The sequence below is a fragment of the Sparus aurata genome, chromosome 19, assembly GCF_900880675.1.
Source record: "Sparus aurata chromosome 19, fSpaAur1.1, whole genome shotgun sequence".
NCBI lineage: Eukaryota > Metazoa > Chordata > Actinopteri > Spariformes > Sparidae > Sparus > Sparus aurata.
Window position 1 is genome coordinate 22913081 of NC_044205.1, and position 23235 is coordinate 22936315.

The following is a 23235-nucleotide window of genomic DNA, read 5'->3' on the forward strand; positions in this document are numbered from 1 at the left end:
CTCAGACAGATCATAAATGCAGCTTTGTGGCTTTCCTGAGACTAAGTATGCGCCTTTCACCCAGCATGACAAGGCCGAAGAGGTACTCTGAGACAGTCAGAGCCGCATGCGCATCAAGCGCAGCCACCTAAACAGAACCGACAGCTCCCGAAATAAGTCGTAAATATGAAGGCTTGTGTCGGGAGGGGAAAATGCAGCCGGTGACTCCGAACTCAGACGCGCAAAAGACAAATGATTGCACAGATAAGGCTCAGCGATATGGACTAAAAATGTATACAATGATACCGTTTTAGGCTATATCGCGATACATGATTTATATATCTTGATATTTTGAAATATCCTCAAAATGCAAACATCACAATATTTGTGACCAAATAGCTCGATATCTTAATTGGGACAGCGTTGTTGGGATGACTGTTGGTACTTTCACAAAACATTAAAGGAATAAGACATAAAGATGTCAAGATATTGAAATCTAGGACGATAAATAACACAGATAGAGAGATTATTTAAAACTCATGCAGCTCATATGGTTTGAGTATGAATGACATTCTGTGGTGACATCACTGAGCCGGCACATCTGCTAAGGCTCCTTCAGTCCACAGAAATGACTCAGAAATCCATGAAGAGCTTGCAGATGTCAACCTAAGACCATGTTTTTTTTTTATATAATACCCAAGCAGAGCAGAAAGCATCAACACAAGTAAATATATTTCAGTGTTGAACTAGTAACAGCATTCTTTCGCAGGGCCGTGTGCTCGACGCATGTGGGTCTGCCAAAGGCCGATTGTTTTCTGTCTTTCTAGAGAAACAACCTCCACAAAAGCTCCTGCTTCCTGTCTTGTGCTTATATAATGTGTTGGTGTGGAGAGTTGCTGCATAGCTGTGACCAGTGTGTAATTAATTGTGGAGTCACACTTGAAAACAGATGTGGACGGAACGGAATTGCAGAAATCTGCACTTGTGGCTGAGACACTGGTGCTAAACGCTTTCAAAACTTTGCAATATTTTCTTTTGTGGGATGACAATACCTGAATACATGTAAAATAATTAGTCAAACGCAGATTTGACAGTCAACAGTTTCTCGTCAACAACAATTCAATGTATTTATATTCTGTAATTATCTCACTTTATAGTAGTTTTCACTGTTGGTGGTGGGGTCTGCCATTCCCTACTGCCTACCTATGTGTATGGGATTCAGCAAAAATACTTGTGTACGGCATTACATCAGATTTGGTTAGAAAAAAGCCATATATTGACTGACTTCTAGTCTATTCATCGGTTGACAAGAAATGAATCAACAACTTGAGGGTAGAGCAGGTTGTCTAGTCATTGGATGGTCAATGGTTTGAATCCCTGGCTCCCCAAAGTGCAAGTCAAATTGTCCTTAAGCAAGATACTGAAGCCCAAACTGCTCCTGATGAGCAGCTGGCACCTTGCATGGCAGCCTCTGCCATCACTGTGTGAATGGGTGAATGTGACAAGTGTTGTAAAGCTCTTTGAGCGGTCGGTAAACTGGAAAAGGGCCGTAGAGACGCAAGTCCATTGAAATATATTCTCTATTTCCTGGTTCTTAGATGTCAGCATTCACTGGTTTCCTTAGTCTTCAGTTGTTAATGGTGTAGTGTGTAGAATTAAGAGATATTTACTGGTAGAAATGGAATACAGTATTAAAAGTTTTGACTGCATTAATGTACAATCAATCACCTAAAAATTAATCGCCTAAAATAAGAATTGCTTTGGTTTTTTTTTTTTACCTACGCAGGAAGAGGTCCGTCTACCACAGTCTGCCATGTTTCAACAGGAACCCAGAACCAGTAAACCAAACGCTGACCCTACAGAGAGCATTTCATGTGTTTCATATTTTCTGATGGCATGAGAGTGGGGACTTAGTTGGTTGTTATCTTCAACCACACCTCTAGATGGCTCTATACTCTACACACTGGACCTTTAAGCTGACTATGTTTAGGTTTTTAGATGGCACCAAAGACCTTTAAAAGACATTAACTTGAGCTGACATTGACATTTCTCTCTGTTTTCTGTCAATTTATAGACAAAGTGGTCAATCAGTTAATTACATATAGTTAGTCATGTGCCTAAAAATGTCATAAAAAAACTAATAACAAACAGTTGCTCAAACAGCTCCTAGTAACACTGTTGACTCAACCAGGACTGGACCTTGCCAACTTTTTTGGTGCAATACTTTTTTTTTCCAATACAGGGAAAAGAATTCCAACAACATCTTTCAGTGTTGCAATAATAAACGGTCTCAACCACTAGGAAATCCCTAAAAAACCCTTCAGCTGATAATCAATAACGCTTACATCTTTCTTACATCAAGTTTCACTTTCAACTGCAAAGTTATTCATAAGAAAATGCATTAAAGCTCTTTAGTTGCTTCAGGCTTACACCAAAATGCTTTCATGTATCCCTGCACTTAATACTTAAGCTGCATCATTGGTAAATCATTAAAAGGGATGTTTTCATGGTTTTAATTGGGATAGTAAAAAATCAAAGTTTGCACTGAGTTTGGAGTGTAATGCTTCATGTTGTACACAAAAGACTTGCAAACTTGCCGTCCTACCTTGCAATGAAAGGGAGAGTTACCACCTCCATGGCCTACGTCATATTTTTCCCACCCAACTAATGTCTGTTAACCTGAGAGTTAAATAATAAAATGTTGCGAATTCAGCTCAAGAAAGGGCTCAAATCTTGTGATAGGATCTGCTCGTGTACCTCAGCAGGCTGGATTCCTAGGTGGAGCAGGTCCACTTGTTATTTTTAACATCATGAGTTCCAATCTTTTCTCTGCAGTTATTGACTTAGGAAGAGAGCACACTGGAATGTTATTTATACAAACATTTCTGCTCCGGAGACAGAAGTAATGCGTTAGGTAGAGTTGGACCGCAGTTCTTTTTTTTTCTCTGAATAAGTGATGTCGAAGATTAGAGGTTAGATGAAAAACACAGAGGAGGTTGGTGGTAATATGAAGGCTAGTATTCTTGGTACTGAAGTTGATCCATGCCTATAGCAATGAAGGGGAGTTTGTCGTGGTTGGAGATTTTATCAAAATTATGGTATGTGATTCTTAAAAAATGGATTTTGGTTATGATAATATCACAAGAATGCTGTTTATCCTCTGGATTTACGCCACATTCCAGTTGAGAGAAACACTTCCCTGAATACATCTGGTAGATCTGTTGGAAAGAATGGTGGTCATTTAATTTTCCTCATCTTCAGTTACCTTCTCTAATAAATAAGAGAGGAAATCGGAGCCAGAGGGACAACATTTTGGATTCTCATCTTTGCTGTGAAGTCAACTTCACCAAGTAACTCTGATTCTTCGGCTCTGCTCCAAGATTGAAGGAGGAGCTGTTTCTTTTCAAACATAAAGCTATTTTCTGTCTTTTCAAGTGCCGACTACCTGTCTTTGTTTACATGGGGATCATATGGCATTGAACAATCTGCACAAAATGGCTGCCAGACAATCAAACAACAAAACATTTGAGGGACTGTGGACAAAAATTTCTGGAATTGGCTCTTATCAAGATAAGACTGATTACTCGTGCCCAAACACTGATGTCCTTTGACCCACCTCGACTAAACCTGCAGCCATTCACTCCACAAACAACCTGCCATGAATTAGGCTACTTGAGTGTTGTCTGATGAACTCCCTGCCCCGCCATGTCAGCTGCTTTTGACTAACTGTGTGAGGTGGTATATGATTTAAATTGACAGCATGACAGGTCTTAAACATCAGCTTTGCTACCGACTTAAACTGAAGAGGTTGCTACTCACTTTCAGATCAAAACTGTGCAAGCTATAGACATACTGCCTGCTACAATTACAACTAATGTTTAGACAAACTGAAAGAATATTCAGGAAACCACTGCATTGTTTTATGTTAGTTTAGTTGGAAATAAGGAATAAACAGCCTGTGAAACGGTGGGTTGTTTAATGGTTACACAGTCTAGTAAATGTCAATCTCTGTTTTATATGACAAATGTAAACGTCTCGCATCTTCATATCAAAAAAACTGAACAAGTCAAATGCTACTATGAACTCCACATAATTGACACATCCTAAAAGTCGAAGATTTTTGAATGGAGTCTGGTGTAAGTTCAACTCTACAGAAAGAGAGACAACACTTAAAGTAAGAAAAGTAAAGATGTAAAGGGAATTATCCTAGTTTTAAGCTAGCTCAGACATATTTAAGAAGCTAGCATTGTTTTATGTTAGCCAATCAACAATTAGCCTAACAGTGACAGAGTTTGGTAAATGTCACACTGTTTTATATCAAGAAAAGCCTTCAAATGTTGTAAATTTTTTTAAGTATAAAAAGTAGGACATTTAAAGTAAAATGTTGCTATTAGCGCCACATCATCCACACATCCTTGAAATAAGAAGAATTTTGAATGGAGTCTGGTGTAGGTTCAACTCACAACACAAAAAGAGACAACACTTAAAGTAAGACAATTTAACATAGGAATTATGCTAGTTTAAAGCTAGCGCAGACAAACTGAAAGACGCTTAAGAAACTGCTGCATTGTTTTATGTTTGTTTAGTTGGACACCATCGAGAAACTAGCCTAACAGTGACACAGTTTGTTTAATGTCTGTTTTATATGATGAATATAAATGTGTCACATCTATAAAAGGTATAAAAAGTTGACAATATAAAGTCAGACGCAGCTATCAGCTCCACATCATACACTCATCCGTAAAATAAGAGGATTTTTGAATGGAGTCTGGTGTCAGTTCAACTTTACACAAAGTGAGACAACACTTAAAGTAATACAAGATATAGAAGGAATAGTGCTAGTTTTAAGCTAGCTCAGTCAAACTGAAATAATCTTAAGAAACTGCTGCGTGGTTTTATGTTAGTTTAGGTGGACAGTTAGCTTAACAATGACATAATTTGATAAATGTCACTGTTTTATATGATTATTATAAACGTGTCACATCTATAAAAATGAAATCAAAAGTAGACAATATAGCTAAAGTCAAACATAGCTATGAGCTCCACATCTTCCACACATCATCAAAACTCGTAGTTTTTTAATGGAATCTGGTGTGAGCTCAACTCTACACATAAAGTAAGAAAAATAAACATATAGAGGGAATTATGCTAGTTTTAAGCTAACTCAGACAAACTGAAAAGCTTAAGAACTGCTGCATTGTTTTATTTTATGTTGTTTATGGGGACAGTTAGCTTGACAGTGACATAATTTGGTAAATGTCACCTTTTTATATGATGAATATAAACGTGTCACATCTTTAAAAAGTATAGAAAAGTAGACAATATAAAGCCAAACGTAGCTATAAGCGCCACATCATCCACACATCTTTAAAATTCGTAGTTTTTTGAATGGAGTCTGGTGTAAGTGTAACTACACAAAGAGGGACAACATTTAAAGTAGGAATATTAAAGATATAGAAGGAATCATGCTAGTCTTAAGCTAGCCCAGACAACTTTAAGAAGCTTCAGAAACTGCTGCATTGTTTGATGTTAGTTCAGCTGGATACCATTGAGAAACAATCAGCTTCACAGTCACACAGTTTCTTAAATGTCACTCTGATTTATATGAAGAATATAAACGTGTCACATCTTTAAAAAGTATAGAAAGTAGACAATATAAAGTCAAACGTAGCTATTAGCGCCACATCATCCACACATCTTTAAAATGCGTACTTTTTTGAATGGAGTCTGGTGTAAGCTCAACGTTACACATAGAGGGACAACACTTAAAGTAAGAAAATTGAACATATAAAGGGAATTGTGCTAGTTTTAAGTTATCCCAGACAACTTTACGAAGCTTAAGAAACTGCTGCACTGTTTAATGTTAGTTCAGCTGGACACCATTGAGAAACAATCAGCTTCACAGTCACACAGTCTGATGAGATGAAAACGACTTCCAAGTGGAATTCATATAAAAACGTGTATTTTTAAGGTCGTATAATTGGAGCACTTACCCTCGCTTCCATACTGTTTTCCATTGTTCGCACCCATCTTAAAGAATACATAATCTATGCGCAAAGCTCGGTTGTTGTTGTTTTAATCAAAAAGAGTTAAATTCCAGAGAGAAGGGAAGTCTTTCCATTAAAGAGAGGAAAAGCGAGACAGTCGGGAGTTTGTGCGCAGGGCCGTTAGCTCCGACTCCAAATAGTTAATCCAGATGTTGAACAGAGGACGAGCTCAGCAGCATAACGCACAAAAATAAGGAAAAGAAAACCTACAATCCGGACTTCCAGCGGTGCAGACTGTTTATCTATTCTATCTGAACATCCACGAAACACACAAAAAACAAACAAAAATCCAGATTCGAGGAGTTTTGGAGGACGAAGTTTTGGGTGAAGTGGCCGCTGGATGGTGAAGCAGCTGTTTATCAGACGACTGGAGCGAGTGAGTGAGTGGACCTGGATCTGGATCTGGATCTGGATTTAAAGAGACCGCAGACCAGAGAGGGAGATGTGGAGGTTTAAAAAAAAGATAAGGAGACTGTGACTCACACTCACACACACACAGGAATCACAACATTTAACACAATCACTATATTTTGTTGAATAAATATATAAATGCTTTGAAAATAAGACACGTGTTGCATGATCATAACTTTTATTGTCCTCTGAGGAAGTGGTGGACTATGAGAAAAATATATTATTACATTTATTTTGTATCATGTAGCATCATTAGTACATGTTACAGTTATAGTTAATTAAGCTTGAGTCAATTCAAAAGTTGCAATTGATCTGTATAATACTTAATAAATGCTTAATAAATACTGTGTAGTTCATCTGTACGGCCGTCACAGTATGAGTTTTCCACTACATGATTATCAGGGACGAATATATAATGATAAAGATATTATCACAATATCACTAGAAATGTATTTTAAAAAATGCTATTAGTCAAATTTATCTTTATCTCTGTTTCTGTGTTTTGTCCCTTTTGGCAAATAAATTACACTCAAAATACAAGTGTGAGGAGTAAAGTTGTGAAAGATAAATAGTGAAAAGGCAACCAGATGAACTGATAAACAAAATATACCGAAGCCCCAACATCTGCGCTGGATTATTCAAATGATGTTATCATATGTGTATCAATTATTCATTTTTTATTAATATCATGGGTTTATCATGACACCCTTATCTGAATGGCCTTTATAAAGTTGCAACTGCTGTTTATAAACCTATATATTGCTTAACTTATAGTTCATCAAGCATTTTTCATTGTTTGTAAACAGTGAAATAACTATAATTAACTCTAAATTCAGGCCTACAATCTATTAATCATGGTTATTATGTATATAACGTGTTACAGATTAAGATTGTTATTCCAAAAATATAAAGCAACATATTAATTATGGTCATTGTTACACTGTTATTATGTATAAAGACATGCAAAGTAGTTGAAATTAGCTTATTTCTTAGTGATGTCTATGTTTTAATGCCTCCCTAATTATATTCCTTTACTTACTTGAAGTTGTTGTGTACTGAAAATGTTACTCAAGTTTGTAAGCATAATCGAGAAAATGCACTTTTTGACATTAAAGGTAGTAAAATGTCCCCTGTGTGACTGTTCTACTATCAAACGTTTTAGAGTTAAAATGCAACTAATAATCATTTCCATCATGGATTAATTAGCTGATTATTGTCTCCACTGATAGCTTGGTTTGTAAAAAGTCTCGAGAAGATGCATCCCTGCCCTGCTGCGTTTCAACAGATAAACTGCCTCAAGTGATGTCACTCAGTGGTGATGTTGCATTGTGGGTAATGTAGTTGACACGTTTTGGTAAGGAAGAAGGATGTGAGGAATAAAACTGGTGCGGCTCTATCAGCAGTGATCATTTGTTTCTAAACTTTCCATGATGAGCGCACCATGCTGCACCTAAACCTGGAGCCTACGTTACCCACAATGCAACTCACCACTCAGTGACATCACTGGAGGCAATTCATAAGATTACCCTAGACTTTATTGTGTAATTGGTGGACTTTGACTTCTGACTTCTTCTTCTACATTGCTTTAAGGTGAGTCACAACCCTAGTCAGTGATTTTTCCATCATACATCTCATTAATATCCAAGTATGACATCATCACAGGTGTGAGTTTTATAGATTCAGACTGAGCCAATCAGACGCCGAGGACACATAATCTCCAGAATATTCCGAGGATATAGACGGACTGAAAGAAGAGAATGGTTTTAACGGCACATGTCGGAATGCTTCTATGAATAGCAGCCGAACAGGTCATTGGATACGTACCAGTAAAGGCCCGGGACAAACCCAGTTGTCTGCTGCTGACAGTCGACTTAATATTCTGGATACGGGCTGAAATTCCTTTCTAAATGCACACAGATCAAAACCCCAACCGTCACATTACTTCTGTATCCAGCAGAGCTAATCTTAAATGTCAGCGCGTTGGAGCGCGTTGATCTCCACTTGACTCGAACAAGCCATCAAGAATGCATTGTGTGCTTAAACAATGTTTGATTGGCTCACATGGTATCAATCAAACCGGGCTTTTTTGGCTGTCTGCGAGAGGTCAAATGCCAAAACCTCAAAATCTTTACAGCCGGCAGTCTCTGCCACACTGGAATGCATAGTGAGAAACACTTCCTGCAGGCAATGAATGTGATCTAAACTCAGAAAAGTGACCAAATTACAAGCTACACAACACTTGTCTCAGGGAGATTCTGATTTTATGTGTGAATAAAACCCAAACACTTTTCATTTAATTCTAAAAACTGACACATTTTTTTAAAAAAGGCCATCACGTTTTAAAGCTCACACGGTGTCAGATCAGCTCCGACACTTGGCCGTTGCTGGTCATCCAGCGTGGAAACACACCCACAGGAGCGAACGGGTAAAGGTTGACGGCGGGACTCGTATTTATTTCGGGGAGCAGCTCAGATTTGGCTACAGACATGGCATAGCAGGCCGAAGCTGAGACACTGAAGCCGTCCTCTGGCACAGATGCGCTCTGGGATGACGTGGTCGAGGCGCCGCTGGTGTCGTCCACAGTGGTAATCGAGGGAGCCGAGTGGTCATTTTCGGCCTCTGTGGTGGCCGGGGGGAGGGGAGAAAGTGGAGTAGAGGTTATCTCCTCGAGTTTGTTGTGTAAAGTCGTCAGGGTGAAAGGGATGGACATGCACCTGGGACACAGTCAGAAGACATTTACATATTTACGTTAAGGCCTATTTATGTTCTGCATATCATAACTGTGGAAAGAAGTGGTGGATACGAGTCCATGATGTGTACCTCATCATGACAGTGGAAAGGTGTTCATCCAGAGAGGGATCCTGTATTCCTCCCCCGAACAAAGTGCAGCTAATCTGATGAGAATCAGATACGTTCACCAGCACTGTGACAAAAAAAAAAAACCACCAATAAGTCAAACAAATCGGATTAATAAAAGCCATTGCTGTTGATACTGAAAATAAGGATGTGTATGATAAGTCAAGTAGTCGATATAACATTCCTGAACCGAGACGCTGAAGCTCTCAGGCTCTGTGTTACAGTCATACTTGAGCTTCGTTAAATATTTTGCAGCTAATGCTCACAGACAGCGAGGGAGTCGCTGTCAGGTCGGTGGAAGGTCACAGAGAAGCTGGTCTCAGACTCTGGCAGGACTTCATGGTGCAGGTCACAAACTGAACCATCAAAAAAAAAAAAGCATCTGATTACTGACACGTTTTCATTTTTCCTGCCCGAGGTCGTCCATTTTTCACAGATGTCATGATGTAAAAAAATAAATAAATCTCCCACCTGTTCCGACACCCTGAGAGGTGACACAGCTCCTCAGCAGGGTGTTGATGGCGCACTGATGTCGAAGCAGCTCCAGCAGGGCCGGGACATGTGCAGGGTGGGTGAAGGGAATACTGTCCACGACGGTCGCTCTGTGGGCGGACGCCTCCCGTGCAAATCCAGAGAGAACATAACTGTGCATCACACCACCAGGAAGAGGCTGGACAAACAAAAAAAAAAAGCGCTGATTCATTTAACGTCACAGTACATCTGAGATTTGTCTAGTAATTTAGCATGAAATTAACATTACGCTGAGTTAAACACACACGTACCACTTTAAAAACAGCATCCTGCTCATCCATCGACTCCTTTTGGCCGTTTGCACTTGAACGCCTCGTCAGAAGCTGGGGTAAGGGTGCCCACTGCAGGTCAACATCTGGTATGGTCACATCTAGGAAATATCAGAGGGAGAGCGAGAGAGCATGTGATAGTGTGATGGCTGTGGTGCCACCAGTTTTAACAGAATTTCTCATTTCATACAGTTTTCATGTGGAATAGTTGCCCCACCTGTAATTTGGTTGAGCTTGTTAACAAAAGACTCCATCATTGTGATGGCTGGATGCAGTTTGAGGAGGAAGCAGGCCGGCAGCGTCTCGCACGGTGCCTCGCTCGGTGGCAGGAACACCGGACATCTGCCACAGGACACAGTGTCACCATAGCAACACTGACATGGGGCTGAAACCGCTAATCATTCCGCCTAATTGTTGACTTGTTTGCTTGAAAAATGACTGAAACTATCATCAAAATACATGGTTTTAACTGTTAAAAGCAATTAATTTCTTTCAGCCGACTAATCGCTGCAGCTCTATCCGGCACCGAAGTTCATTGTGGGATGTTAAATGATTATTATCCCGTTGAGTGAGAGATTAAGCGGGAGCGTGTTACCCCCGGGGATCCAGCTGTGCCGGCTGTGGGAGCACAGAAGCCGTCTGAAGCTTGCGAGTCACGTCGCTGACACCTACAGTCACCTGGGCTTCCTGGACGACTGCGTCTGTCATTTATTCGGCAAACAGAGCTTTCAGGAAGTCATTAAGGACTTTACGGGAATATGAATCATGCATCTAAAAAAAAAAAAAGGTCTATTAGTCTGCTACTTTGAAGGGTTTGGGTTTCAACATCTTACGTAAATCTGAGGTCCTGAGTCCATCAGTCGGGCTGGTGTAGAACTGGATGGTCAAAGGGCGATCTGGAATGGTAAGTTAGATAATACATTTAGAGAAAATGTGTGTGCATAACTTATGTTTTGGCTTTTTGGTGTTGAGTACCTTCTTTTCCAGCGATAAGACGCCCAATCCTGCTGTTGTTGATTGTGTCTACCTGAGGGTCAGAGTCCTTCTGCACCCTGAAAAAAACAAAATCTGGGTTTTTTTCAATCGTTGAGTTTGAAAAAAAGGCAGTTTTTAAATTTCAAACTGTGTTATACCCCCTTTAAAATAAAGTTGGTGTGTTGGTGTACACCTCATTGTGCTGTCCACATTCACGTCTTTATTCATTTGTGTGATTGTAGTTCTTGTACTGACTGATCGTAGGATTCAAGCTGTTTTGCGAGTTGACCGCTTTAATCAAAATACGCCCATCACAATGTCCTAGAGCTCAAAGTGAGGTCCATAACTTTCCATTTGTTTCCAAAGAGCAGTCAAAATCTAAAACTAAAATAATTTCCAATGTTAAATAAGCAGCAAGTCTTAACTTTTGAGAAGCTGGAGCAAGCAATTATTTAAAATTTCTGATCAAAAAAGTTATTAGTTTTTATGATGGACGAGTCAATGAATTAAGAAACCATCGTAGTTCTGAGGCCGTCTTGATTTCACCTCACTCACCTCGGCAGTTGTGACATCTGCTGCAAGTCTTTCCCGAGCCATTGTAGAGACGCAAACAGCTTCAATTTGATTTCACTGAAACAAAAAACAAGAAAAAGACATAAAACAGCTGAATGACTTCGAAGCCCCGCATTTATTAAAGCTAACGGATGATTTAGGTACTTGTCTCCAGGGATGTTGTACTGTGTGAAGAGGCCTTCCAGCTTCACGGAGAACTCAGCAAAATCTTTTAACCTGTTAGCAAAAAAAAGAGGGAATATTAGCATCCACAATTATTCATCTTCAGGTTATAATTTAAAACAGCACCGTCATCTTTATACATCTTTAGTTGAGGGGATAACGGCGCCGCTGGATGGAAGCAAAATGTCAGCATGTAAGATTTACCGCGGCTTACCTCAGCAGCTGAAGAAGGGACTCGCTGGGCTGCAAGACAGTTTGATTTTATTACCACCATCCTGCAGAGTAAAGAGGAGTGACGGGAACAGAAACGTAGAGCACTTACAGCGGGAGATCCTCCGTGCGGGGCCACCTTCACCTCCTCCACCCCGCCACACGGCAGCAACACCACCTCCAGGTAGAACAGATCGGCTGTCAGGTAACATGTGGCCTCGGCGGTGTGGAAGCCCATTCTAAGGAGGACAGGATGTGGAAGACAGTTTGAGCCTCTGCTTATACTATAAAAAAAAAAAAAAAAGGAAATTGCTGATTTAAAACCCACTGATGGAGCTGTGATAGCCCACAGGACAGGAACAGAAGAACTCTACCTTTGTTGTTTGGCGATCATTTCTAGACGAGACTTCATGGTGTTCATAGAAGTCACTGAAAAAAAACAAATACACAAAGACAGACTTTTAAATAATTACTTTTGACGCCTGATTTTGATCCTTAATATGACTTCTGGATACTTTTACAACACAACCCGGGTGTAAAGTGAACACACGTCTATTCAGAAAGACACAGAGGATCGTTCATATGCTGTTTGTTCACCATTAAACACTTGCTGGAGCCTTTCCAGAGATCTGACCAGCGGCTCACAGGGTTTGGATTCATCTCTGGATTTGTCCTGTTGGGGGAAAGAAAACAATGGGGCGGTTGTAAGACAGTGTCGTCCTTGTGTCGACAGTCCCCCTCCTCCGGGGGCCCAATCCTGCAAGACGCAGGCTGCATGACACCACTGCAAACAGAGGTGTTGATTTGGATTAAAGTCACAGGGGGAAGTGGTGTGATTGTTTCACCCGAATGTGGGAAAAGCACTCGAATTGGTCTGGATCTAGAAAAAAAAAACTCCTCTTCAACGCTGCCCGAAACTGCCCGACGATAGCCCCCAGCTGCCGGATCCCTTCGGACCACACATCACTTTCAGACCACCAAAGTAAAATCGAGTTTATCTGACTCCAGAGACTAACCACTGCCAAGCTCCACTCTGGAATAATCCACAAGTATTATCTATTCCGCGGCTCCACCCGTGACGAATCTAAAGAAAACTAACACACCCCTCTCGCAGACTCGCCATACGAGTTAGTGCTTCGTACACTGTGCAGCCCTTTTTTTGTTGAGTCTGAAAGGCGTCTGTATCTATAAGGCTCTGCGTGTTTGGACTCGCCAAAGAATTGAATGTGAAAAAAAAAAAAGGTCTACGGGGTCAGATATACTGCAAACGCAAAAAGACTGAGGCCACGAATGCGACCTTAAAACAGCAACAATCCTGAAGTGAAGTGAATCCAAGTCACCATCGATGCACAGAACTTGCTGATCCCAAACAACAAAGGCTGGTGTGTTTCCAGGAGAGATGATCTCATGTTCAGTGCATCACCACGCCAGTTCCTGATTTGCAGCACATCATCTTGTTAGAGAGAAACCCGCCCAGTGACGAGTCCAGTAACTTTAATTCAAGCGTTCAGCACTTTGTCTTTTCCTGAAGGCATGCTTAATGCCAGCAGGGAGGGATTTTGTGTCGTTGCCATGATTTGCACTGTAGTAGCCTTAAAGAAAGCATGAAAAGGGAAATGAAAACTATAATAGAAGGGTGGGATGAAAATGTGTCTTACCATGCATCTTCGGACGAGTTTAAATGTCTCATTCCAGGTTTTCTCTGCAAATTTCGAGCGCAGGTCAGAGATTATGGTCTGTGATATCATCCCTAAAGCACAGAAAATGACAGCATTTAATAAAATACACTTAAAATAGCCTTTTATTCAATTTTAGAGTATATACTGGCATTATATAAGCTTTTAATTAAATTGGAGTTCCAATGTTACTTGTGTGGTCTTTTATCTTAAGATTAATGTTTAAAAAACCCTTTTAAATCAACATAACCTGGCGACTGAACGTCTATTTCCCTCCTGCTGACTTGACAAAGAGTCTCCTCCTGAACAAACCTGCCAACATTTATGTGGATTAGCCAATTAATCAATTATCTGCATGTTCATCCCCACTGCTCCTTTAAATCCTTTTATTTTACACAGGGATTTTACTATCGAATATAGCTGTGTTTTTTTTAAACAAGTGAGATATTAATGTTTGTGATACTGACACAGAAAAAGTAAAACTGTGTGTTGTGTGGCTTCTCCCAGGCGGGCGGGCGTTGTCAGACGGAGCCAAGCCCACAGGACGTGCAGTCAGTCTGCTGCTGAACAGAAGTCTCCGGAGTTAGCTCGGGAGCTAGCCATGAGCTAACAAGCAGCTAGCTTGGAGTCTTTCTCATCCCTGCCACCATCATTCAGCCATCGCCAAACGTCGTGCCAAGGCGAATACACATTAATATACAGGTAGGTGATGATACCCCAACACATGTTGGTGTTTTTAGCTGCCTCTGTTTGTCACGTTTGCTCTCTTTTTTCCGCCGCATCATTTAGTTGTGATTAGCTGCTTGTTATCGGTTGCTAGCCCTTTTTCGCCTGTTGTGGCCACCCGAGCCGCTGCTGCTGCTGCTGCTGGCTAGCGAGGAGGAGGAAGAGGAGGAGGAGGAGGAAGCTGCTGAGTTTGAAAGGATCGACCGAACATCTGTTGCTGGGTGTCCGAATCTGAGGATTTGTCTTCTCTAAACGCCAACCTTCATTTTTTCCCCCCTCAAGTATTAATTAACGGCCAACCTGCTTTGCTAGGTTAGTTAGCTTGTTAGCCACATCGCCCCACTGCAAGTCAACCTGCTAGCTAATCTACCTGCAGGTGACATGTCTCCGGCTAACTTGCCATTAAGTTAACGTGATTATTAAGAGTGCTGCGCGTTGTTTGTTTGGGATTTAAGCCGTCTGTTTTCACAAAAACAAGGCTGAATAGTCACTTGCTGAGCTAAGAGTCAACACCGTGTTATTATAATCTTGACGTAGCAATGTTATTAACGTTATTATGGGGCTAATTTAATGATTAGCAGATGTACTTGTCAAGCGAGTGTGATGACGCATCTAATTACAGGAACACCTGTTTCTGAGGTCACCAGTCTAACAGCTACACCTGTTTTTAATGCCTTTTTGTTCATTTTCCTGCCACAGTAATGACTTAAACATGCCTAACATTAACTTAAATGTCATTTTTGATAAGATATGAATATAAAATCTTAAACTATCTCTTAGTATGTGTTTTTCGACTATGTGAGGCTAAAAGGACAATCCCTTCAGTACTAAATCGTATTATTGAATTTCACTATATTGGATCCCTTCCGTTAATTTGTGTAATGACCTATTGGCTGCATTCCCATCTTCATCCCTCATCCCCCCCCAGAGGTCTGCGAGGGCCTGCGATGGGAAACGCACACTTCAGGACATCATGGTATTCCCATAGTCTCTTCCTTGGATAGGAAACTGACCACCAAATTGCTTTGACATGTGTCAGATTTTATCCACCGCTGTCAAAGTTTGTAGAAAATACAGCCAGATGTTATCCAGAAGCTTTTAAAAAGTTATATGTCTTCTGGTAAATGGTTTCCACAGGTTGCTCTTTTGTGGGTGAGTGGGATGTGCTCGCTAGGTGTCACGATGCACAGGAGATAAACTCGCTTATCTTTATGTTGTTGAGTGAATGCGAAAGATGGGAATGAGTAATTCATGTGGCGGGTTTTGATTCGGCAGTTTGCTCCGTGAGCTCGAAAGTGAAAACATAATTTTCTCGAGGGCTGATAGCGTTTATTAGAAGTCAAGGAGACTACAAATCAATATTTGGGACGGATATTCATTTGCAACTTAATACTTCCTCTCCACTACATTTATTTGATACATGTAGTTACTATTCACTTTGCTGATTCTGATTTTTCAGTGTTTATAAGCTATTAATTGAGATGTGTTACCAATCAGATAGCGTTGTGGGCGGGAGAGGATGCTGCGTCAAAGCCAAAGAAGCACATTTTAGTTCACATTAGCTTATTTTACTGGCAATCTCACAGAAAAATCACTGATACCGTCGGAAAAAGGCTGAATATTGGTATAGCCCTACTTTTCTCACTGACCTTTTTATTTCTATACATACTCTTATATCCATACAGATGTCTTAGATGAAAATGTGCACAATTTGACATTGCCAAGGAGAGAAAACATAAAGGAACAGTGCTTTGTTAAGGGAAATGTAATCTTTCTGTGGTCACACAGCTGCAGGGAGGAGTGATCATGAAATATACTGATTATTGCAGTTTTCCGGAGGTCATTAGAACGTTTTATGTTGCTGTAGTCTTAACAAGGTACAGAGTGATCCTCTGCAGTTCCTCCTGGTTTCATTTATTGCTATGAGACATGGGCTCTGATATGCAATCTAACAGCAGAAATGAAACCTAGAGCCTCGGAAATGATGATGACACATCTCTCTTTTCTCTCTTTCTTTTCCTCCCCAGGAATTACCACACTGCCCTCTGTTGCAGCTGGAATCCTCAGAGTGATTTTACAGTCTTCATTTCACAATCATTCCCCACCACCTTTGAACTTCCTCCGTCTTGCACTCGGATCTCCTGCGACACAGAGCCATGGCAGCTGCTAAGCCAAAAGGGCAGAACTCTCTAGCCCTTCACAAAGTGATCATGGTGGGCAGCGGAGGCGTGGGGAAATCGGCCCTCACTCTCCAGTTCATGTACGATGAGGTGAGCATCTTTACATCGCAGCGATCAAGCAAGATTCAAATGGAAAGTTGTTTACATGATCTTATTTTTTCTTTCCTCGTAGTTCGTTGAAGACTACGAGCCTACCAAAGCAGACAGCTACAGGAAGAAAGTGGTGCTGGACGGAGAGGAGGTACAGATCGACATCCTCGACACAGCCGGACAGGAGGACTACGCAGCCATACGGGATAACTACTTCCGCAGCGGCGAGGGTTTCCTCTGCGTGTTTTCCATCACAGAACTGGAATCATTTGCAGCAACAGTAGACTTCAGGTACAGCAGCATATTTCATCTTCTATTAGAATTTAATGACGGCCTCTATTAGGTGTTTCCCTTCACTGAAAAGCGTAAACAGTGTTTGCTGCTTTGACATTTTGAAGCATCGCTGAGGGAATGTGTTTTCTACAGTTTCACCTCAGTCACTTTCAGTCTGTTAATAATTCATGGCTGAAGGACATTTCCTGTTTCGCAGAGAGCAGATCCTGCGAGTGAAGGAGGACGAGAACGTGCCCTTCCTCTTGGTCGGTAACAAATCAGACTTGGACGACCGACGGCAGGTCAGCGCGGACGAGGCGAAGGCGCGTGCAGAACAGTGGGGCGTGTGCTACGTGGAGACTTCTGCCAAAACCCGTGCCAATGTCGACAAGGTATGCCGAACGAGATGAGATCGTCAGACTTATGATTTGATATCAAGCAGAGAAAAACATGATCTCCTCACCTTCATTGTTTTTTGTATTTTTAACCAGGTGTTCTTCGACCTGATGAGAGAGATCCGGGCGAGGAAAATGGAGGACAGCAAAGAGAAGAACGGGAAGAAGAAAAGTAAAAGTTTGGCCAAGAGAATTAGAGAGAGATGCTGTATTTTATAGTGGTAAGAGAGAGCAGGATACGCTGCTAATGTACATATACATTTCTCAGACTTTTGCATTTATTTTGTGCCCATACCTGACCATGACCTTCTGTTCCTGGCTGACAGGACATCTGACCGTGCGTCAGGGAGTAGTAAGGTGGCACTCCATACACCATTTATAGCTCTAACTTTTTATGTGCTGACACTCCAAATAATTTATGTACTCTCTCTCTCTCTCTCTCTCTTACTCTGACCACATTGCAGAGTGTAATACATGGATGGTGTTTTTAATTTTGGCCTAAGCTTGACAAAGAGGCTGAGCCCTGAAATGTTCCAAAACCTTTCATTGTAAAGTTTAATGTGTATAATATATTCAGACAACTGTGCAGTTCAAGAGAAAAAAAGCTAAACATGACGGTGTCAGAGCCAAGGTTCGAATCGGGGGGGGGAGGATGTAACTGGAGCGTGGGTGAGGAGTTTTAAGTGTAGTGTCAACCCAGAATTCATCAAGTGCCAGCGAGGAAATGTGCATTGCACTGGTGAATCTAATCTGGAGGATTGTTGCGTTAATTAAGCCAGAGCAGAAATTTGATGCCATTCCTATTTGTTGTTTTACACCTCAGTTTTACTACATGATAAGATTATGAACACTTATTTTTTAATCTGTGAAGTCAAACTTTTTCTTCTCCTCCTACCATATCAACCAGTGTAAGATGAGCGCACTAACGTTTCTGTTTTCTTTCCCCTCTTCGCGTCACTTTGTTGAGTCTTCTCAAAATGCACAAAAACGACATCGGTCATTACCCTGAAATCTGTGAGGGATTTTGCAACACTTGAACTTTTTTCAAATCTCAACATTTCAGAAGTTTTACCTCACTCGGTAATGGCTCTCATTCATTGCCTTTTTTGTTTTGCGACGCAAGGAATCCCTGGTGCTCTGATAAAAAGGCGATTCCACAACACTACATCCTTTACATGCTGTCTTCAACACACCCTAAAGTTGATAAACGAAACAGCTTCCAGTCACGTAAAGACTTCTTTTGCCAATTTTGCTTTTCCTGGCTCAGACTTTTAATCACCACCCTTGTGTTTTAACCTAAATGTGTTTCTGAATAGGGATTTAAATGAAAATTAATCAAAGGTCGGATGAATTTTTAAAGCAGTAATGAATGCAGGCTTGGTAGAAGTGAGGTGGTACCTGTCCAAAAAGGTTGCTCTCAGTCACCAAAGAAAAATGCTAGCTAGTACAAACAAGTGCCCACTTATTAATGGAAGTGACAACTTGCTTTAGTGAGCATGACAAGAAGTCAGCACTGCAAACCGATGGTCGCAAATGTTGGAGGGAATTTTAATTGTGAATGGCCTGAGATTGAAAGGCAAGGTTTTCTGAGGGATTTACTAATTCATGTACAGTGCATCACTGTTGCCTCTCTGTCCATTGTGAATGTGAATAATCCTTCCTTTCCATCCTGTTCGCCTGTAATCTTCGGCTGCCAATGATGTGCAGAGTTTAGAGGTCAGTGACATTCTGCTTTGTTTACCTTTGTGCGAGGCTACCCGGTGTTTTTAAAAGCTGTAGTAACATCTCACTGGAATCCCTGGTGTGTTTATTTGATCTTGAAGCAGTGTAAAAGAAAATAAAAAAAATTGGCAAAACGAGAACCTGATAACAGACCAAAACACACTGTGAAACCTGCCCCTCTTTTATCTTAGTTTCCCTTTATGACTGAGCCACTATTTAATTTTTAACTACAAAACTTCTAACTTATTTAAAATAACTTGTGTTTGTTTTTGTTTTTTTAAGTTGCCACATTTCAGTGGGATCCAGTTTAAGTCAAGTTAAGTTCTCCCAAAATTAAAATGTAGTTATTAACTACTTACCCTATGTTGATGTAAAGTCAAGTGAAGTTTGGTAGTCAACAAAACATTTCTGGAGTTTAACAGCAATGCAGCTGAAGCTTGAAAAACATCAGAAAAATAAAACCACACTGGCTCAGTACAGCTCGTCTGACGTAATCCATTTGTCCAGAACCCCTGAGATCCAAAATTGATCTGTAAAGATGTTATTTGCACCCTCGAGGTGTGATCGAACTCATGCACCCACTTCAGACGGGGTGCGAGCTGACGCTTTTATCTTAGCAGCTACAGTGAAGATATCGGCTCAAAAGAAGGTGTAAATAATGTATTTTTCAAATCACTTTTAGATCTTGGGGCCTCCGTACTTGGATTACACAGGACCAGCTCTACGGAGCAATCTGCTTTAGCTATGTAGAAGAAAGTTGTACTGCTACTTTGCTGCAAAGCTCTAAAAATGTTTTGTGGACTACAACACTTCCCCTGACTGTCTATCAGCATGACGATGGCTAGATAATGACTATATTTTCATGTTTTATGGGCGAACTTATCCTTTAACAGTTCAGCAAATGTGTGTACAGCAGCCGCTCACTGCTTACACTCAAGGATTTCCTCAACTGATAAGAAGCCCAACACTGGAGTCTATGCAAAACTAATCATTGTACTTGCAAAGAGGAAGAGAATAAGAAACGAGGAGACAATTCTTGTCAGTGTCTTTTAGAGTAGTTTTAATAAGACTTGAGTGCAGTAGAAGCATTTTAAGCTTGAAACCCCAACATCATGCAGCGATTGTGAATCGATCTCGTTGATTCCCTGAGTTAATAAATGAACACTAAAGAATCCCTGGTATTGATCACAGGCTTTGTTTGTCATATAGATCCACGGGTTCATTGTACAAAGAAGAAGAAGGAATTCCCGTGGTATTTCTTGTTCACTGAAAAGCACACAGATGGGAGGGCGAGATGGGGATATATGAAGCAAACTTGAACCCAAAATGTTAGGACGCCATGGCACCAGAGAAGTTGTTTTTGGGGCTATTTATGTTCTAAGGGCTAACCTCCAGTACACCACACCGTGAAAGTTAATGGGACGGGTGCAGAAACCGATTTACAGTGCAACAATCACATCACCTTCCTTCGCTTATAGCCATTACATTAACTGCTGTGTGTCTCCGTGGCGGAGGATTGCAGAAGCTACTATACTCAAAGCGACCACCGTAGTGCTTGCTTACTCTTAACACTTGGCTAAACACAGTCTGAGTCTTGATTTTTCGGAAGCAAAACTTCTTTTTCTTTTGTCTTCGTCACGTTTCATTTAACAGACTTGATGGCCCAAATACTTTCAGCGGGATTTAAGGGGGTGATGCTAAAAAACAAACAAACAAACAGATGTTTGTGTGAACGCTATGAGCAAACTGTCCTAACTGGGTATTCAGATAACTTGTTTTGCCTTTTTATATAAATACCCTTGGAATAAAAGAATACAGATATCTATGTCTCTGGATTGGATGGTTGTACGGATGCCATCGATTTCAATGTTTCCTTCTTGTTTACTTATTTTTTTTGAAACATAACCACTAATGTAGCCTGTCTGTTTGTGAATGCAAGAGGTGAAGCTTACATTTCAATTCATTTTTTTGTGAGTTATTTGGAAATGGCAAATAAAGTGGATATTACTAATAACATGTTCCGGTTGTATCCATATTTTTTTGTGCGTTTTTTGTGTCTTCGGATGTTTTGTATCTCATGAACACCGACACATCACCTGATTACGATTTAAATGACTCTTTCCAAGCATTTTTTACTTTATTATAGAACTGTCTTGTGACTTAACCTCACATTTTTCATGTTTAGGTCGTTTCTAAAGCACTATAGTGTGTGTGTGTGTGTTTGTGTGTGTGTGTGTGTGTGTGTGTGTGTTTAAGCACAGACAGCTTATCTCCACCTTACCCAATCACACTGATCCTTTGTGCTGCATGTATGTTCCTCCTAATGCGCGCTTTACGCCAATGACATGGAGGAGGGCGAGGGGAAGTATTGATTTACCATAGTACAGACGTGGATGTGTTGTAGCTGCTGCGTGCCATTTCACTACGGGGAAACTTGAATGTATTAAAATAAATAAATACATTTAGTGCTTAAGTTTTTACTTCTGGGAACTCCTGTTGATTAACGTGTACATGCAACATATGCACACAGCTTTCATATAAACATGTTTATGAATATTTTCCAGATAATGTGAGATTGTGTGGTTTTAAAAACATGAAACTGAAAGAAGATGTCGTATAAAACACCCAGAAGTCGTACTTATTATTGTGTTAACGTCGCCCATACAAATAATATTTGAATAAAAGTATTCAACTGTCCTATACTGTTAAAAGTACTTTACAGGCGATAAATGTACTGAAATATCACAAGTACTAGTAAAAAGTAACTTGAAACATATATTTACATGTACGTAGTTTTATATTATGGATCAACCGTTTATTGGAATCTGTGTTTTTGTTTTATCCAATTGCAGATTAATAAATAAATAAAGTTAATTGTATGTTTGCTCTATTGCAGCACACAACCTGCAGACTAGTCACTTGACTTTAATGTAATTGAGTGTAATGTATAAGTACCTCAAACTTTTACTCAGGTACAGTACTTGAGTGGATGTACTTGGATTAGAGATCAGATTAGATTAGAGGGTCTTTATCGTCCTCGAGAAGCAACATCTTAAACCTGCAGCTTGTTTAGGATCCCAACAGCTGATTGAACAAACGATCTCAAACATCTGTGTGATTTGACCCTCAGAGGGGAAAGTGTTCCTCCGTCCTGACGGCATGTCGACGGTGATGACAGTTCTGACAAAATGAGCGGTTCTGCTTCCATAAACAAGTTTAACAACATTAGCGCTACATTCCATCGCTGGGGAGGAGAGGAGGGGGGATGTACTTATTTTAGGAAATGTGTGCTAATTGTTTAATATGATTAATACCAGCAATAATTACATTTGAATGTCACAGCTAGACAAAGCAGCACATTGTGTAAAGGCGAGTTTATCTGTACAGCACAACTCAAAGCACAAGGCAGCTCAAAGTGACTTACAGGGGCTCACAATTACATTTAAAGAGGTTTAAAACAAGAAGGAAGTTAAAAAAGGAATATAAGCTTGAATAGAATAGGTTTAAAGGAGCCAAGACTAAAGAAAACAAGTCACAGTGCAGTTCAGTTGGAGCTGACCTGCAGTTTTCAAGATATGTGGCGCATATTAACTGAACGCCAGCAGCAGATCAGAAATGTACTTTGGCCTGAAACTATCAGTGCTTTATAAACCAACAGCAGGATTCTGGATTCTTAGCGTGTCCTGAAGATGAATGCATGGACACATTTTTCGAAATCCTGCTCAGACATAAATCCTTAAACTCCTTGATATATTCTGAAGGTGATCGAAGGCTGCAGTGGTTTTAGTGTGGCTGCTGAGATTCAAAGATTTGAATCCAAATGACTGTGACCCGGGGGGCGGCTGTGGCTCAGGGGCAGCGTCCTGTTATCGGAAGGTTGCTGGTTTGATTCCCCTGGTCTGCGTGTCAGAGTGTCGCTGGGCAAGATACTGAACCACAGAACTGCTCCTGATTGTGCCCTAATAACTACACCAAGGTTTCTGGCTTGGTTTGTTTTCAACAGCACACATTAAAGCTGAGCAGAATAATTAACTCTGGATCCTTTGCCTCCAAAATCAATTATTTCAGTCTTATCTGTGCACATCCCATCAATTATTTGTTCAGTAATTCCACATAGTTCCAATATTAATATCTGTGAAGCCATTTTCCAATACACGCAG

At 40.5% G+C, this 23235-nt stretch overlaps 3 protein-coding genes across 4 annotated transcripts in view; 1 reads left to right on the plus strand and 2 right to left on the minus strand.

The window, feature by feature from the left end:
- The window catches only part of LOC115569630 (F-box/LRR-repeat protein 7), a 30409-nt gene extending 23974 nt beyond the window's left edge, over positions 1 to 6435 (minus strand). Inside the window, exon 1 of the mRNA XM_030397648.1 lies at positions 5973 to 6435. Coding sequence (XP_030253508.1) covers positions 5973 to 6009 — 37 coding nt within the window. The 5' untranslated portion in view covers positions 6010 to 6435. The remainder of the gene's footprint in view (positions 1 to 5972) is intronic.
- Positions 6436 to 8681: 2246 nt separating this feature from the next.
- med1l (mediator complex subunit 1-like) lies at positions 8682 to 14048 on the minus strand. Of its 2 annotated transcripts, XM_030398437.1 has the most exons (17): positions 13940 to 14048; positions 13672 to 13763; positions 12611 to 12686; positions 12388 to 12442; positions 12126 to 12252; positions 12018 to 12046; positions 11786 to 11857; positions 11624 to 11698; positions 11069 to 11145; positions 10927 to 10989; positions 10689 to 10794; positions 10311 to 10435; positions 10076 to 10194; positions 9765 to 9963; positions 9560 to 9649; positions 9258 to 9360; positions 8682 to 9151 (listed from the first exon to the last, which is right to left on the minus strand). In XM_030398437.1, exons 2-17 carry the CDS (start codon positions 13759 to 13761, stop codon positions 8794 to 8796), a joined length of 1764 nt encoding a protein of 587 aa, XP_030254297.1. In that variant the 5' UTR covers positions 13762 to 13763; positions 13940 to 14048; the 3' UTR covers positions 8682 to 8793. The 2 variants fall into 2 exon arrangements, with proteins under 2 accessions (XP_030254297.1, XP_030254298.1); XM_030398438.1 differs by lacking the exons at positions 12611 to 12686; positions 13940 to 14048.
- Positions 14049 to 14145: 97 nt separating this feature from the next.
- ralaa (v-ral simian leukemia viral oncogene homolog Aa (ras related)) lies at positions 14146 to 21091 on the plus strand. Its single transcript, XM_030398439.1, has 5 exons — positions 14146 to 14391; positions 16443 to 16685; positions 16768 to 16976; positions 17176 to 17350; positions 17450 to 21091. Exons 2-5 carry the CDS (start codon positions 16572 to 16574, stop codon positions 17570 to 17572), a joined length of 621 nt encoding a protein of 206 aa, XP_030254299.1. The 5' UTR covers positions 14146 to 14391; positions 16443 to 16571; the 3' UTR covers positions 17573 to 21091.
- The last annotated feature ends 2144 nt before the right edge of the window (positions 21092 to 23235 follow it).

Coding starts and splice junctions, on each gene's coding strand:
- med1l (XM_030398437.1), bottom strand. CDS start 13,761: ATGATATCACAGACCATAATCTCTGACCTGCGCTCGAAATTTGCAGAG. Junction 10,795..10,926: donor ACTCAGGACCTCAGATTTAC/GTAAGATGTTGA, acceptor AATAAATGACAG/ACGCAGTCGTCCAGGAAGCC. Junction 10,195..10,310: donor CAAGCTCAACCAAATTACAG/GTGGGGCAACTA, acceptor GATATTTCCTAG/ATGTGACCATACCAGATGTT.
- ralaa (XM_030398439.1), top strand. CDS start 16,572: ATGGCAGCTGCTAAGCCAAAAGGGCAGAACTCTCTAGCCCTTCACAAA. Junction 16,686..16,767: donor TCCAGTTCATGTACGATGAG/GTGAGCATCTTT, acceptor CTTTCCTCGTAG/TTCGTTGAAGACTACGAGCC. Junction 16,977..17,175: donor GCAGCAACAGTAGACTTCAG/GTACAGCAGCAT, acceptor CCTGTTTCGCAG/AGAGCAGATCCTGCGAGTGA.